The sequence below is a fragment of the Ailuropoda melanoleuca genome, chromosome 11 (genome assembly GCF_002007445.2).
Source record: "Ailuropoda melanoleuca isolate Jingjing chromosome 11, ASM200744v2, whole genome shotgun sequence".
Taxonomy (NCBI): Eukaryota; Metazoa; Chordata; class Mammalia; order Carnivora; family Ursidae; genus Ailuropoda; species Ailuropoda melanoleuca.
The window spans coordinates 19,180,398-19,195,347 of record NC_048228.1 but is presented as its reverse complement, the minus strand read 5'-3'; the positions used below and the strand labels follow the sequence as shown (position 1 = coordinate 19,195,347).

Below are 14,950 nucleotides of genomic sequence, written 5' to 3'. Positions count from 1 at the left end.
AAGGAACAGGATCAAATATGCATCGTACATGAAGGAAGTTTATAAATTGCATTTTAAAAAAGATTCCAATTCTATTATTAAAACACTTGTATTATTGTTATTTATTATTTACTTCTCTCCACCCTAGAATTCATACAATGTTCTTTCATCTCCTCCTGTAGCTCCCTCTGAATATTTTTTTTCTTATACTTTAAGACATTACATTTATTTGAACAGCTCTTCCCCACTCTATTATATCTTTTGTCCATTCATTCTTCGCTTAGGAAGCTGACCCAGCTTTTCCTTCCCCACTTTGACTATGACATGCCCTTGAACACATTGTAAAGAGATACCTTTTTTCATCACTAAGGTTATGCTCAATTTTCTTTTTATAAAAGAATGGTTTGGCCTAGTTCTCTCAACACTGAAATGAAAATATTTTCCTGACTACACATTAGAATCACGTGATTTCTTGAGCTTCCTCCAACATATCCCCCCTATTCCTTGCACGAACTATGTCCTTTCTGTGTCTCTAAATGAAAAGCGCTTGGCAAATACTTAACCCCATTTGCTTCTTGCCAGAGTTCCATTTCATCTTGAAGTCGTGGATACAAATCCCAGCACCATCTGCAATGTTTCCTGGAAGAACATTTTAAAAAAAATCAGATTGTAACATCTTCTTTATCTGTAGTCTCTCCTTGAAGAAAATGACCAGCATTTCTATCCTTGGCTTGTTTGAGTGGAGTAAGAACAGTTTTCCCAGCATCCATCGTTCTTTTTCTCTTGAGATAGTTCCCAGAATAAATACTGTCTGTTAGTGAAAGCTTTTGGATAGGAATCTAGGTCTTAGTACTTCTGGACTAGATTTCTTTCTTATTCAGAACCACAAGTTGGTTTATATTTAAGCATTAAGTGAGGGCTGAAGCCTTAATGAGTTGAGCGACATGTTGGTGTGCCCAGGAAACAATGGCCAAGTTCATGGAAGTACATACTACTAAAAAAAATCTAAGAAAGATTTTTATGACCAAACAGTTCACCTCCATAAGAAAACATAAAATAAATCATGGTCAGAGTAGTAATAATTAACTGTTTTGGGTAGGGGTTCCTGGAGATTCCAAGAAGACATCAGGAAACATCTCAGTGAAATATGTTATCACTGAAGTCTGGCTTGTTCTGGCACTAATTGTTTGCTTGACTTGAGTTGTAGGAGGAACAGACACCTTTGCACATTGCCTCTCGCCTGGGTAAGACCGAAATCGTCCAGCTGCTTCTACAACACATGGCTCATCCAGATGCAGCTACGACAAATGGGTACACGCCACTGCACATCTCTGCCAGGGAAGGCCAGGTAGATGTGGCATCAGTCCTCTTGGAAGCAGGAGCAGCCCACTCCTTAGCTACCAAGGTAAGGGGATGGCTCCTTGACGACATGGACTAAGAGGGATCCTGAGCCAGGATTCCTCTGTTCTAGTATCCAGAGTATCAACAAGGATGGCTCTTCTTTAGGCTCTGACTTAATTCTTTCTATTTAAATATTTTAGATTCATTTCCTAAATCATCAAAGGGGATTGTGACATTCCATATGACATCTTCAAATAAAGAGTGCTGGATTCCATCCTTCTAAGTATTACAAGGATTAGAAGTATTAGTATCTAGTATTGTTTCTAATACAGGTATCTGGTGCTTTAAGATTATTTCCATAGAACGAGGGCTACTTTCTCTTCTCTTTCTGTTAGAAAATCTATAATTTATTCCCAAGAGAAAAAAATATAAGATTCCCAAATACACTGAACTAGTATTACCAATGAAGAAAAGAAAATTGCATTAAATTGGCAATACTATATTTGCAAAGAGTTTTAGGACTACGTAGAAGTTCACCTTACTTGATTCTGCATTTTTCCAAACCTGCTATCAGCTGTCATTCCCATTCTGCTGTCTAATATTTATCAGCTATAGTCTTGTCTGGGCATTAACAGTGTCTAAATAGAGCTGGGCTGGAGAAGCACTTATTAGTTATATATCTTTGTATACACCAGCCTGAATTTTACTTATGTTCAAAGTTTCATGCTAGGGCAGAATAATTTTTTTTCCACTTGATACATTCTATTTGAAATTCACTATTTGGATGTGACTTAGAATAAAATATGAACACACTCAGCTAATCAGAACAAAAGAAACTGGACGGGTACAGAAGAGTAGAAAAACGAGATAATTTTAAAGCTCACAACAAGTGTATTGTTGGCAAGGCAAAATAATTCCCATAAATACAATAGTGATTCATATTATTTAAAAGACATTTTCAATTTGCTCATAAAAAATAGGCATAAGTACTACATCTGAGGGAGGAGTATGAACTCAAGGAGTGTTGCGGCATTGCTCCTCCTAGAAGTACGAGCAGCCCGCTAGCCATTATGACTTAATCTAGTTGCTTGTGGCTTTAAAACATGTTTTAATGTAAGAAACTGATAATTATTCAAATGCTGAAATCTGAAGAGTCGAAAGGATTTTAAAAGTCTTTTAAAAAAAAAATTGGAAACTAAGCCACAAATGTAATAGCGATAACAACCACCACCCAAGAAAGACAGGGCGATCGTCTCATCAGGTAAAGGTAACAAATAAATTCAGATATGTAAAATACAGAAATAGAGAATACACCAAAGTGACTTGCAAAGAGTTTTAGGATTTAAAAAATATATCTAAAGCCATAGTCAAGTACGGCAGTTAAATGGAAGGCACTATTACACTGAGCAGTTCAGCAGTGGAACTCACTGGGGCTCTGATGAGTAGTTGACTCATCATCATTAAAGCTATTTGAGTGTTTCTAAATATCGGAGGGTTAATGAAATCCTGATGAGATTAACACAGGGGAAGAAGGAAGACGTGTGACTCAAGAGATGCTTTCCAACCTCTATTTTGTGATTCTACAGTAAAGATTCTCTGTAGTTTTGTCTAATAGCAGGTTCCAAATTTATAAAGGGGCTGGATCACTATTCCAGCAGGACTTTAAGGACAAGGCATTTATTTTTCTTCCTTATCATGTGTTTTTTTTTCCTCAAAGAACTCTACTTTATCCTGAGTGTCACCCCAATCATTGTGCACATTGAGCAGAGGGAGAACATTAACAATAAATGTTGGCTGAAATGGAGTCACGCAAGAGGAGGAAATACTCCCTATATTTGTCCCACATTTGGAGAAAGTGAAAGAATCACTCTCCTCCAAGGACGGATGAGGACCAAATGTTCAAAAAGAAGCAAAAAGAAAAACAACATCTTAATTAAACATAATTCATGTGGTGACACTGTGAAAGGGCAATATTGTTTCTCGGGAGATACTCTATTGTGATGAGGGCTGCAGTGGTCCCAAGAATAAGCCATACCTTAGACCACCTACGCCAGGCACATTTGCTTGCTTTGTTTTACAGGCCCCGGTCAGCGTTAGAACTCTCCCACTCTCACTTTAGTGCCAGAAGAGCATGTGGTTAGACTGTCTGGCCAAGAGGATGGATTTGAGATCATGGTGTAGGAACCGTGCCATCCTTGAGATCTGAGTCCAGGGACTTGGCTGTTTTTGTAACACTGCTAATGACAGAGAATGGCATTAGTTAGGCACACAAGACATTGAATCTGCACATATAAACATGGGTAACAGAGCATTCTTTTAAAAAAGCTGTACACTGTGGTGTGTTCAAAAGTCTGACATTAATCAGCTCAACATTATGCCAGAACAAGAGCGTATTTTACAAAAGGAATTGGTCTTTTATACAGTGTGGGTCTTCTGGGAAAGGGTATAACAGGATGGGAGGTGCTTTTTAAGAGTGAACTTTTTTTTCTCTGTCGACCATTTATCTTGCTATTTCTGCAGAAAATACAAATCAACTGTATCACAAATAGATTTTTTTTTTTTACCATGGCTGCTGAAATATCTTAAAATTTAAGTGAAGAAATTTGGAATTCCGGTATTATGTAAAGGAAAAAAAGAAAGAGAAGGATTGGAGAGAAGGCAGCTATTGTCTCAATCCTATTAATTTTAGAGTCAAGAAAAAGACATGCTCTCCCCACCCCTACCCAAATCACTAATCAGAGCCATTTTGGAGACACTAGTGGCTTTTACAAATCTCAAACCTATAAAATAAAATTTCAGTTTCTAAGTCCTTAAAATAAAATTTGTTTTTTTAGGTATATCAAGCCAAACTCTTGTGTGTTAAATTTCCTTCTTTATTCTAGTCCTTGTTTATGGCTAACAGATTTAATGCTTCTAGTGTTTTTCCCAAATAGAGACTCAACATCGTTTGGTGAATATGTTAACAAATTAAAAAAAGATTTTGTTAGGAGTCAGAAAAATAAATATTACATTTTACTTTTGTTCACATTTTCAGAAGGGCTTTACTCCCCTGCATGTTGCAGCCAAGTATGGAAGCCTGGATGTGGCAAAACTTCTCTTGCAACGCCGGGCTGCTGCGGATTCTGCAGGAAAGGTAAAGGATTTTACTAATACATGACAGTTATATAAATCAGTCAGGTTGGAAGCTTTGGAGATGTGTACTTCAAGATATTTTTCTCACTCTTATGAAAACAATATGAAGGCAACTAATGAAACTATGCCAAATAGACACAACGGGGATATCTGTCTGTGACCTGTCTATGTACACCATGGTTTAGAAGGCATTTAGAGCTGTGCCTCCGACATATGTTCTTGTCACGACAGAGCCCAGAACTTCTCTAAGTTTAGAAGAATCCTTGCAATGTGAATGTAGTAATTCTTGCATAGCATTTCAGACTTTAAATATTTATGGTGGATCTCCAGATAACCTGTGCTAATTTACACTCCACCAAACATTTTCAGTTTTAGCTAAGTTTCTAATATGAAAATCATTAGATATTTATTTGATTTGTTATTGACCATATTAATTAATTAACATGGAATTAATCTATACCACTTTCCATGCATTTTGGTAGCTTCAGGGCAGCTCACGCTAATTTATTAATGCTGAATTTAAACACGCCCTTTACAGAATGGCCTTACCCCGCTCCATGTTGCTGCTCATTATGACAACCAGAAGGTGGCACTGCTGTTACTGGAGAAGGGTGCTTCCCCTCATGCCACTGCCAAGGTGAGGACCACAGAAAAGGATTTACAGAGATAGGGTGGAAATGTAATCTCATTGCACATGGGAATTGCTTTTTTATTTTTTTAAATTTTAATTCTGGTATAGTTAATGTACAGTTTGATATTAGTTTCAGGTATACAGTATAGTGATTCAACACTTCTATACATCACCCAGTGCTCTTCGTGACAAGTGCCCTTCTTAATCCCCACCACCTGTTTCAACCATCATATCCCACCCCCACCTCCCCTCCCCTCCTGACCCAGTGTGTTCTCTATAGTTAAGAGTTTGTTTCTTGGTTTCTCTCTCTTTTTTTCCTTTGCTCGGTTGTTTTGTTTCTTAAATTCCACATATGAGTGAAATCATATGGTATTCGTCTTTCTCTCCTTCCATGTTGTTGCAGGGTATTGTTCTTTAAACACATGGTATGGTGTAACTGCAAATAGTCCTAGTGATAGTAGCTTTTGGTATTGACTATTTTTTTTTTATTTCTACCAGCTACTTCCACAAAGCCTTTTAAGATTTTTTAAAAGTCAGCATAGATTAAGGAGATGTGTCTACGAATAGTAGAGATGACTCTTATTGCCAAGATTCAGTGTTTTAGAGACTAAAGTTTTGAATTTTGAGAAATGAAACATAATAAAAGCAGTACAGGTTTTTCCTTTTCCCCTATAACCAGAATGTTATGATATAACCTTTTTTTTTTTTTGCTTTTTCCTTTAGACCTCAATTTTTTCATTGTGATATATGAAAGACTCTTTGTTTCTCTTTTCTTTAAGTATTTCATCCATGTTAACTCTAATATACATCCTTTTGAGTTCCTAAACTAGGAATTCCTTTTTGATGTATATGTATTACCAGTTTCTGAGACTGTGCCAGCTAAGACTTGTACCTATGCACAGGGCATTTCTCACTGAGTTGTCCCTTTATTACACTGAAAATATACATGAATCTCATAGAATACATAAAGTAATCATTGCATCTTTCATTAATTTATTCAGCAAACATACATTGAGAACATATCAGGATTTATTTTAAAAGTAATTATTGTGTTAGGAAAATATTCATGCTATGTCAAATGACATAATAAAACAACACAACTACCATTTATTTACCAAATACTGTGCCTACCACTTTGCATGCAATATCTCATTTAATCTCACGATAATGGTATAAGATTGGTATCATAATAATTTCTGTTTTACAGATAAAGAAGTGAGATTTGAATAGGTTAATTTGTTTATCCAAAGTCACATGACTGATAAGTGATAGAGCTAAGATTTGACCTCAAGCAATTTGACTTTAGAACGAGCACTCTTTTTTTTTTTTAATTTATTTACTATTTATTTACTTTTTAGTAATCTCTACACCCAGGGTGGGGCTCGAACTCACAACCCTGAGATCAAGAGTTACATGCTCTTCTGACTGAGCTAGCCAGGTGTCCCTAGAACCAGCACTCTTTTTTTTTTTTTTTTAAGATTTTATTTATTTCTTTGACAGAGAGAGAGACAGCTAGCGAGAGAGGGAACACAGGCAGGGGGAGTGGGAGAGGAAGAAGCAGGCTCCCAGCTGAGGAGCCTGATATGGGGCTCAATCTTAGGATCCTGGGATCACGCCCTGAGCCAAAGGCAGACGCTTAAAGACTGAGCCACCCAGGCACCCCTAGAACCAGCACTCTTTTTTTTTTTTTTTTTAAAGATTTTATTTATTTATTTGACAGAGATAGAGACAGCCAGCGAGAGAGGGAACACAAGCAGGGGGAGTGGGAGAGGAAGAAGCAGGCTCATAGCAGAGGAGCCTGATGTGGGGCTCGATCCCAGAACGCCGGGATCACGCCCTGAGCCGAAGGCAGACGCTTAACCGCTGTGCCACCCAGGCGCCCCTAGAACCAGCACTCTTAACCATTAAGTCCACCGTGTCCCAAAATAGTGGAGAGAGAATTATTCTACTTCTATTACATAAATATGTATATATGTACTCACATGTCTATTTAAGTTACACATATACACATATAATAAAATGGGATATTCTATATAAAAAGTATACTCTGCATAATACCATATATTTTGTATATAAGTATACTATATATAATATTATAAATATACATAACTTTATACACATACCTACATATGCATATACATACATTCATTTATACATATACATGCATATCTTATTGGTACAGATACACACTAACAAAATATTTAAACTATCAAAAGAGGAGGACAAATATTTATAATTATGCATATCATTCTTGTTCCTTTATACCCTTCTCTCAGTAGTCTCATCATTATCATTTATTTGATGTCTTTTTTCCTACTAGATGATAAACTACTTGAGGACAGTAATCATGTCATATTCATCTACATATCCCTGAATTATCTCATACAATATTATGTGGATTCTCAATAACTTTAAATGAAAGAATGAAGACTAAGCAACTATTTCATTATGTTGTCTTTACCTTCATAATATCACAGTTCATGGCAAAGCCACTGTTTTTAATTTCTATCACACGTTGTTCATGGGAAATTCTACCAGACTTGAAAAAGGAAAGGAAAGGAAACAATAGAGGTTCCAGACTAACATTTGTGCTAGAGGTCTGTTTGCTTGTTTGTTTTTTCTTTTAACTAAGTATAGGGTTTAAAGTTTGGCTCTTATAAACAAAGTATGAATTTCTCTGGTCCTCTCCACAAACTGCCTCATAAAACTAGTAGCCTCATATTTCTATTTTTGAGCCCACAGTTTGTAGAGACAAGTGGAAGATCTAGGATTTGAATTTGCCACAGGATTAATATAAGAGAATTTCATTGCTTAATATATTTTCCACTAGAATGCAACCCCTTAAAGACAGGGATTGTGTCTTGCCCACCGTTGTATCCCCATACCTAGCACACTGCCTGGCACATGCTCGCAACTTCCTAAATAGCTATCGAATGAATAAAAAGCACAATCCACCCAGAAGCGCAATAGTAGGAGTGTTATAGCAAGATCATAGAAGGAAGTCCATCTTATTCTGTACTACTGAAACTGTGTCTGAAGTATAGCATTCAGTTCCAGGTCGCACAATTCGGGAGTACTACTGGCAAACTAGAATCAGTCTAGAACAGGTCATGGAGAGGTCTCGCAATGGGGATTTTTATCAGGAACAGTTGAATGATTGGGGAAGTTTAACCTGGGAAAAAAGACTAAAGGCAGATGTGAAAACCATCTCCAGGTATTTGAAGGACAGTCATGTAGGAGAGGAACCTGGCTTATTTTATGTTGCTCTCCAGGAAAGAACCACTATTGTAAGAAGGAGATGTTAAGCTTCGGGGCTTTTGTGTCTATACCTGTCACACAGTAGAATGGGTGCCTTGTGATATTAGTGGTAAAGATTTGGGTGTTGCTGGATGGGAACTTGTAATGGGTAAGAATTTGGATTTATCATAAACTCACTTTTTTTTCTGTTGATTAAGAGATGCTATTTCCTTTGGAGATATATATTAGGGCAAGTGCTAAGCTTACCAGGTATATTTGTTTTATTTTTTTCTAGAATGGCTATACTCCTTTACATATTGCTGCCAAGAAGAATCAAATGCAGATAGCTTCCACACTCCTGAGCTATGGAGCAGAGACTAACATTGTAACAAAACAAGGAGTAACCCCACTCCACCTGGCCTCGCAAGAGGGGCACACAGATATGGTCACGTTGCTTCTGGATAAGGGAGCCAATATCCACATGTCAACCAAGGTATGGTGTTTGCCTCTTGTTTTAGCCAAGAGTCACTCAGATAAATGTAAACGATTTATAATCAAAGATAACTTGGAACAAAAAGAGGGGATGTATTAAAAGGAAACAGAGATTACTTACAGAATTCAAGGACAGTAACATTCAAGACTTATGAGGAAAAAAACCACAAGGAAGCAAGAAGCAGACTCCCTCTGACTGTATGGCTGCATCTTTGAATCTTGACTCTTCCCTCCAAGTTAGTTTCGTTTACCTCCCTCTGCAGATCTACTTTCTCTGTTTCTCTGTGTATGTGACCAGAGTGGTGGCCCTGTAGCTCCGAAGAGCTACCATCACTGCAGTTCAAGCAGTCCCTCCAGATTGCCAGGGTACCTGCTGGTCTTAATTCCCAGTTTCAGACGGAGAGAGGGAGAGAGAGAGAGATAGAGAGAGGTGACAGTTCATGTGGGCTCTGGCCCAAACAACTGCTTCTAGGCTGTTGGTCCATGGCCACTACCCAACCGTTCTCCAGCCTGGCTGAGCAGCGGAGGCACCTGGGGGGCTGGGGAAGGGGCTCATCCAGGGAACTCAGTAAAATATAGATTTCTGAGCCAACTTTAGCTTAGTTTGGGCAGTTGTGGTGGTGGCGGCCAGAGAATCAGTGTTTTTAAGAAAGAACCTCAGTCATTTTGGCCTTTGCGGGCAAGCATATTAACTATAATAGAGTCAGGAATAGAGGAGGGAAAGACATTATTCAAATACGGAAATATTTGGATTTTTACAAGTACATGTCTTTATACATCACCCTCTTTCTCTATATATATACCTGTATCTCTACCTACCTACCTATGTAATCTATCTTACACTTACATATACTCCCCTGGAGTCAGCTTCCGAGAAACTAAAAATTGAAACCTATATTTATAAGTTAGCTCATCATTTAATCTCTTAATGCTTTTTGTAACACAAGGTATAGCCTTAGTGGAAGTTAAGTTTCTTTGGATTTTCCACAAATACACAAGTACTATGTTTTCTATATCTCACTGTTGAACTCATTAGTGCTTTTGGAAACTCAGCTGTAAATTGGTCTTAATAATGTTTATCAATAGGTTATATAGCATTATTTCCTTTAGAAATAGTCATGAAAAAGTCAGGTTGTCTTGAATGCCTCTAGAGTGCTATTCTGTGTCTTTATCACTTAGAAGTATTCCAGTAAATCCCTTGCCCTTATATACTTCTTTGTTCTCTATCAAAAGTCCTCACAGATTCTTTTTTTAAAGAATAGAGAGAGCTAATTATAGAGTTATTCCTCCAAAAGATATTTGCATTTTAACAGAAATGAACATGGTGAAGCCTTATGGTGAAATTCAATGTCTCAGCTGTCATTAAAGTCTGGGGCATGGATTTCCTTGTGGCCATTGAAATCATGCCATTCAGGTGGTCGTTTCCCCCACTGGGGATATTCTCGTTATGAGACCAATTGTGGAGTACTTCATTTAGCATCAGTATATGAAGGGGGCAGATAGTGTTTATTGTCCATTAGAAACAAATATTCATTTGAAAATAAACATAAGAAATCCATAAACAAATCCAGGAAAATTTTGAGTAGACTGAAATTCTAGATATTTCATGAAACTGATCATGTAATGCTTCTGATAGTGCTGTTTTTAAATTTATTTTAAAAACTCCTATTTTTATATTCATATCTGGAATCAGTTAACTATGTCCTCCCTGATGGTATTCTTCTAAACATATTACTTTCTTTGAGAGGGTTTTAGCAGTCAATCAGCAAATATTCAATGAATATTTTTGATTTGCATACTGTGCAGTGAAGAAATATATTCAAATTTGGACCACAAAGTAATTATGTTATCTTTATAACAATGATTTCAATATTAGATTTGGGTGCTGTCCTAAAAAGAGGTATGATGTATTTGTCACTAGATTAAATCACCATGTAATAATAAAAACCAGTTGTAGAGTCCTCTAGTTCATCTTAAGAAATAAATTCCTTTTTTTGAAAAGAAGTCCTTCAACATCTTCTATTTTCTTGATTTATTAGAAAAGTTTTCATAATCTGATTTAGGTATGAAAATTTATCATAATAAATTATAGAGGATTTTCATACTGGCTGTTAGTTTGCAATCTTATATTACAGAAAACCCATTCTGCAAATAGTGTAGAAAACAGCACATGTATTTTACACCCCATTGAAAATATCTTCGAGATATTTAATGATCATTTCCTTTAATAGTCACTTCAGTAACATTTTTAAAAGACCAATTGTCTCCGTAAAGAGAAATAATTTTATGTTTGCTATTTTCATATGAAGACAATCAGAATGAGGAAGACTCTTCTGTTTTGTCCCAATATTCATATTGTTTATACTTTAGGACTAGGTAGTATTTGTTTAGAAGTGAGGACATTTTAATGAGAAAGGGTATATCTTCAATCTCATCCTGATGGTTTATGAAACTCAAAGCTGAGCTCAGCCAGAACTGTAAGGATTAAAAAACCCCAAACCCTCAAATAAAAAAAACTTCTCTCTAGTTGGAGAATGTTTTTCCCTCTGTACATATCATGTATGTTTTTTAAAGATCAGAGGACTTGTCCATTCTAGAGATCATGAATTTCGAAGAACCTGGCTGACTGTGGAAAAGCAGATCTGCAAAACCATGGTCAGGGGGGCTGGTAGAATCTAACTGAACATGAATTTGGAGAGCGGGGGATGGGGGAGTTGCCAACTTGGAGCATAAGTGTGCTAATTCAGTGTACAGCTGCAGGATGTACAGGGAAGGATGAATATACTAAGTATTTGAGCAGTAGCAGGGGGAGAGAAACAGGATATGAATATACTGGTAGCTAGAATATAGGGCAGAAATATTTGTTCACTGATATATTCAAATACCTAGAATACTTCCTGGCGTATATGAAAGGAACTCAGAAAACACCTGTTAAATCACGAATGATTTAGGTTTTAAAGATACTCTTTCAATTTCAGTTTTGTGTGCTGGAAGCTACTTGCACATGTAGTGAGGCTGCTAGATTGTGGCATTGACTGAAGAAAGCACTCTTCCCCTCTCCTTTCTCCATGCCTTCGCCTTGTATTAGTTCTTAACTGTATTTGAATTGCATATACAGTTAATTGGGATATTTACTTGATGTATCAATGCCAAACATTTTATATAACACTGGCCAGTTTATGGTGCTATATAGAAATGATGGGGTTACTTTTATTTAGCATTTAGAGGAACCCCCCAAATCGTATACAATCCTTGAGTACTGGCGAAAACTATTCTGAACTCATTTCCTGTAACTCTGTACATTTTTTACCTTGATATGATATTTTATTGATGAAGATATAGATTATTGCTATGGTTAAAAAGTAGAAGTAGTAGTTGGTTGATTATTTAAGGGAATAAACAGACTCAGCAGGAGGCACTGATGGATTTGAAATGAATGTTGTTTGGAAGCTTATTAGCTGAGTTATTTTAAAGTCTCACATCATAATAGAAGTACCCAAATAAAATGTAATCTGTTGAAAGTGTTGATTAACTTAGAGAGTATGTCTTAGAAAGACATATTAACTTGGAAGGTTTGTTTTAGAGATCAAAAGTTGCAGGTTCCAGGGCTATGAGTTTTCCAGGATTTTTTCAAGAATGATATTATAGAAGATGAAACATACTTTCTTCTTCAAATGTACCCATTTGTTTCCATTCTCTCTACAGAGTGGACTCACGTCTTTACACCTTGCAGCCCAGGAAGATAAAGTGAATGTTGCTGACATTCTTACTAAGCATTGGGCTGACCAGGATGCTCACACGAAGGTAAAGTGAATCACTTTCAATATTGTGACAGGTTCTGACTTGCATGACTCCCAGTAGCTCGCATTCAGGTCACCTGCAGTCCAAGCGCCCTTCCTCAAAAGTCCATTCTGAATTAATTATGATTCTCTTTGACTCACAAATCTATAATGGTTCTCCATTTTTGCTGAATCAAGTCCAAATGGAGATCGTGATATCAGGACCCTTTATAAAAGGATTCTAATTTTGCTGGCTTAAGTCAGCCTCTCTCCCTTATTGCTCTGTCAGTCCAGATGACTTGCTCTTTTCTTCCTGGATTTGCTGGCCTCCAACCCCTGGTCTTGAAACGGCTTTTCCTTCTCTATGCTATTAAAATTTTCAAGCCCACCTAAGCTACATTTTCATGCATCTCCTCCAGATCCTGTCATCAGACTCAGTTTTTCTTCTCTACTTTCAGATCCAATAATTTGTTTCTCTCTCTTAGCTCTTTGTCAGATGAAGTCACACACATGTCTGATTTCCTTTGCTGGCGTTAAGTTCCTTGTGCTCAGGGATCTGCTTCTGTCCATATTTGTATCCACAGGAAGTGTAAATAATTTGCTCCGTAATATTTATACAATGGAATAGAATTTTTACCCTTCATACCATTACTGACATTCTACCTAATCCCTCTCCCTCTGAGTATTAACCGCTAGAGTATGTATGCATTTCTTTATTTATATATTTATGTATTTGTTACAGCTTGGTTACACTCCTTTAATTGTGGCCTGTCACTATGGAAATGTGAAAATGGTCAACTTTCTTCTGAAGCAGGGTGCAAATGTCAATGCAAAAACCAAGGTAAATAAAATACGTGTACTCATTTTCCTTTTCTGTAAGCAAAGAGGTTGAGCCATATGAATACGCCACTAGCTCACCATAGCTACAATTGTATTTTTTTTTCTTTTAGTTCTTCTAAAGTGATTTTGAATAAGCAGTATAGTTTTGTACAGTTGTTTGAGACTTTTCATTCCCAGAACCTTTGACAGCCATGTGGGTTAGCTTCAGAACTTTTATTATAGAGCTAAAGTACTTCATGTCCAGTTAACAATTTACCACAGAAAAACAGAAGCCTGCTAGATAGAACACTTTGATGTTCTGGCCAGTTCTTTATGTTATCTCAAGGTCTTGGTCCCCCTTCCTGAAACCCACTCCTTCTGCATGAGGAAATACAGATAGGCAGCCTAGACTGTGTGACTGTGTGCTTTTCATTTTAAAGAATTTATTTATTTGAGAGAGAGAGAGAGAGTGTGTGCGTGAGCAAGCATGTGAGCGTGGGGAGGGGCAGAAGGAGAGAGGGAGAATTTCAAGCAGACACCCGATGAGTGAGGAGCCCAATGTGGGGCTCAATCCTAGGACCCTGAGATCATGACCTGAGCCGAAATCAAGAGTCTGGTGCTCAACTGACTGAGCCACCCAGGTGCCCCTCATTTTTAAAATTTTAAAGCTAATCTTCATTAAGTGCGTGCTGGGAGTCATAGATACATCATATATGACTTACATATATTAAATCACTTAATCCTTAAATAACCTCATAGATGCAATTGCTATCTCTATTTTACATAGTGTACTTAAATAACTTACCTAAGGCAACAAAGTATTAGTTGGAAGAATTGGAATTCAAACCCAGACGATCTGCCTCAGGGCCGAAGCTCTTAACCGTTCAGTATACTGCTCTAACTTCCACACCGTCACTCACTATACCTCAACTCACTATATCTAAAATTTTATCAATTGTCATTCAGTCTCCTATCTGGCATTTTTTCCATGCTAACAGATTCTGTAGCTTCCTTCTCCTGTGGAATTCTCTGATCTAGTCATCCTTTTCCATGATTTTGAGCTTCTATAATGTGACCCGATGTAAGCTGCCATATGACTACTTCGTAACTTCCCTACAACTTAACTAGCCTATTAATGCTTCACTTTCTCCCAAGTAAATATTTTCCTATTTTACTCATAGTCTTTTCCTCTCCTAAGATGCTCCCTTTTACTTATCTAAGTTTTATCTATCCTTAAACTACAACCTTTATAATGCTTTCTCGAACTACTTGAACATTTTGATTACTACGTCCTGTGACTAACAATAGTGCTTTCTTTTTAAATGCACGTGTAAAACATGTTTATTATGAGTACATACTTTTAAATCTTTGTGTTTTTATTGGTGATGCATTATAAAAGATGTGGTATGTTCTTTTTTGTTTTGTTTTGTTTTTTAATTATATTATGTTAGTCACCATACGGTACATCCCCGGTTTCCGATGTAAAGTTCTATGATTCATTAGTTGCGTATAACACCCAGTGCACCATGCAGTACGTGCC

At 37.0% G+C, this 14,950-nt stretch overlaps 1 protein-coding gene across 49 annotated transcripts in view; it reads left to right on the top strand.

Moving 5' to 3' along the window:
* The window catches only part of ANK2 (ankyrin 2), a 629,716-nt gene that overhangs the window by 527,331 nt on the left and 87,435 nt on the right, over positions 1-14,950 (top strand). For all 49 annotated transcript variants that reach the window (XM_034671321.1, XM_034671324.1, XM_034671320.1 and 46 more), the window contains 6 exons: positions 1,187-1,384; positions 4,355-4,453; positions 4,991-5,089; positions 8,616-8,813; positions 12,518-12,616; positions 13,334-13,432. In XM_034671321.1, coding sequence (XP_034527212.1) covers positions 1,187-1,384; positions 4,355-4,453; positions 4,991-5,089; positions 8,616-8,813; positions 12,518-12,616; positions 13,334-13,432 — 792 coding nt within the window. The remainder of the gene's footprint in view (positions 1-1,186; positions 1,385-4,354; positions 4,454-4,990; positions 5,090-8,615; positions 8,814-12,517; positions 12,617-13,333; positions 13,433-14,950) is intronic.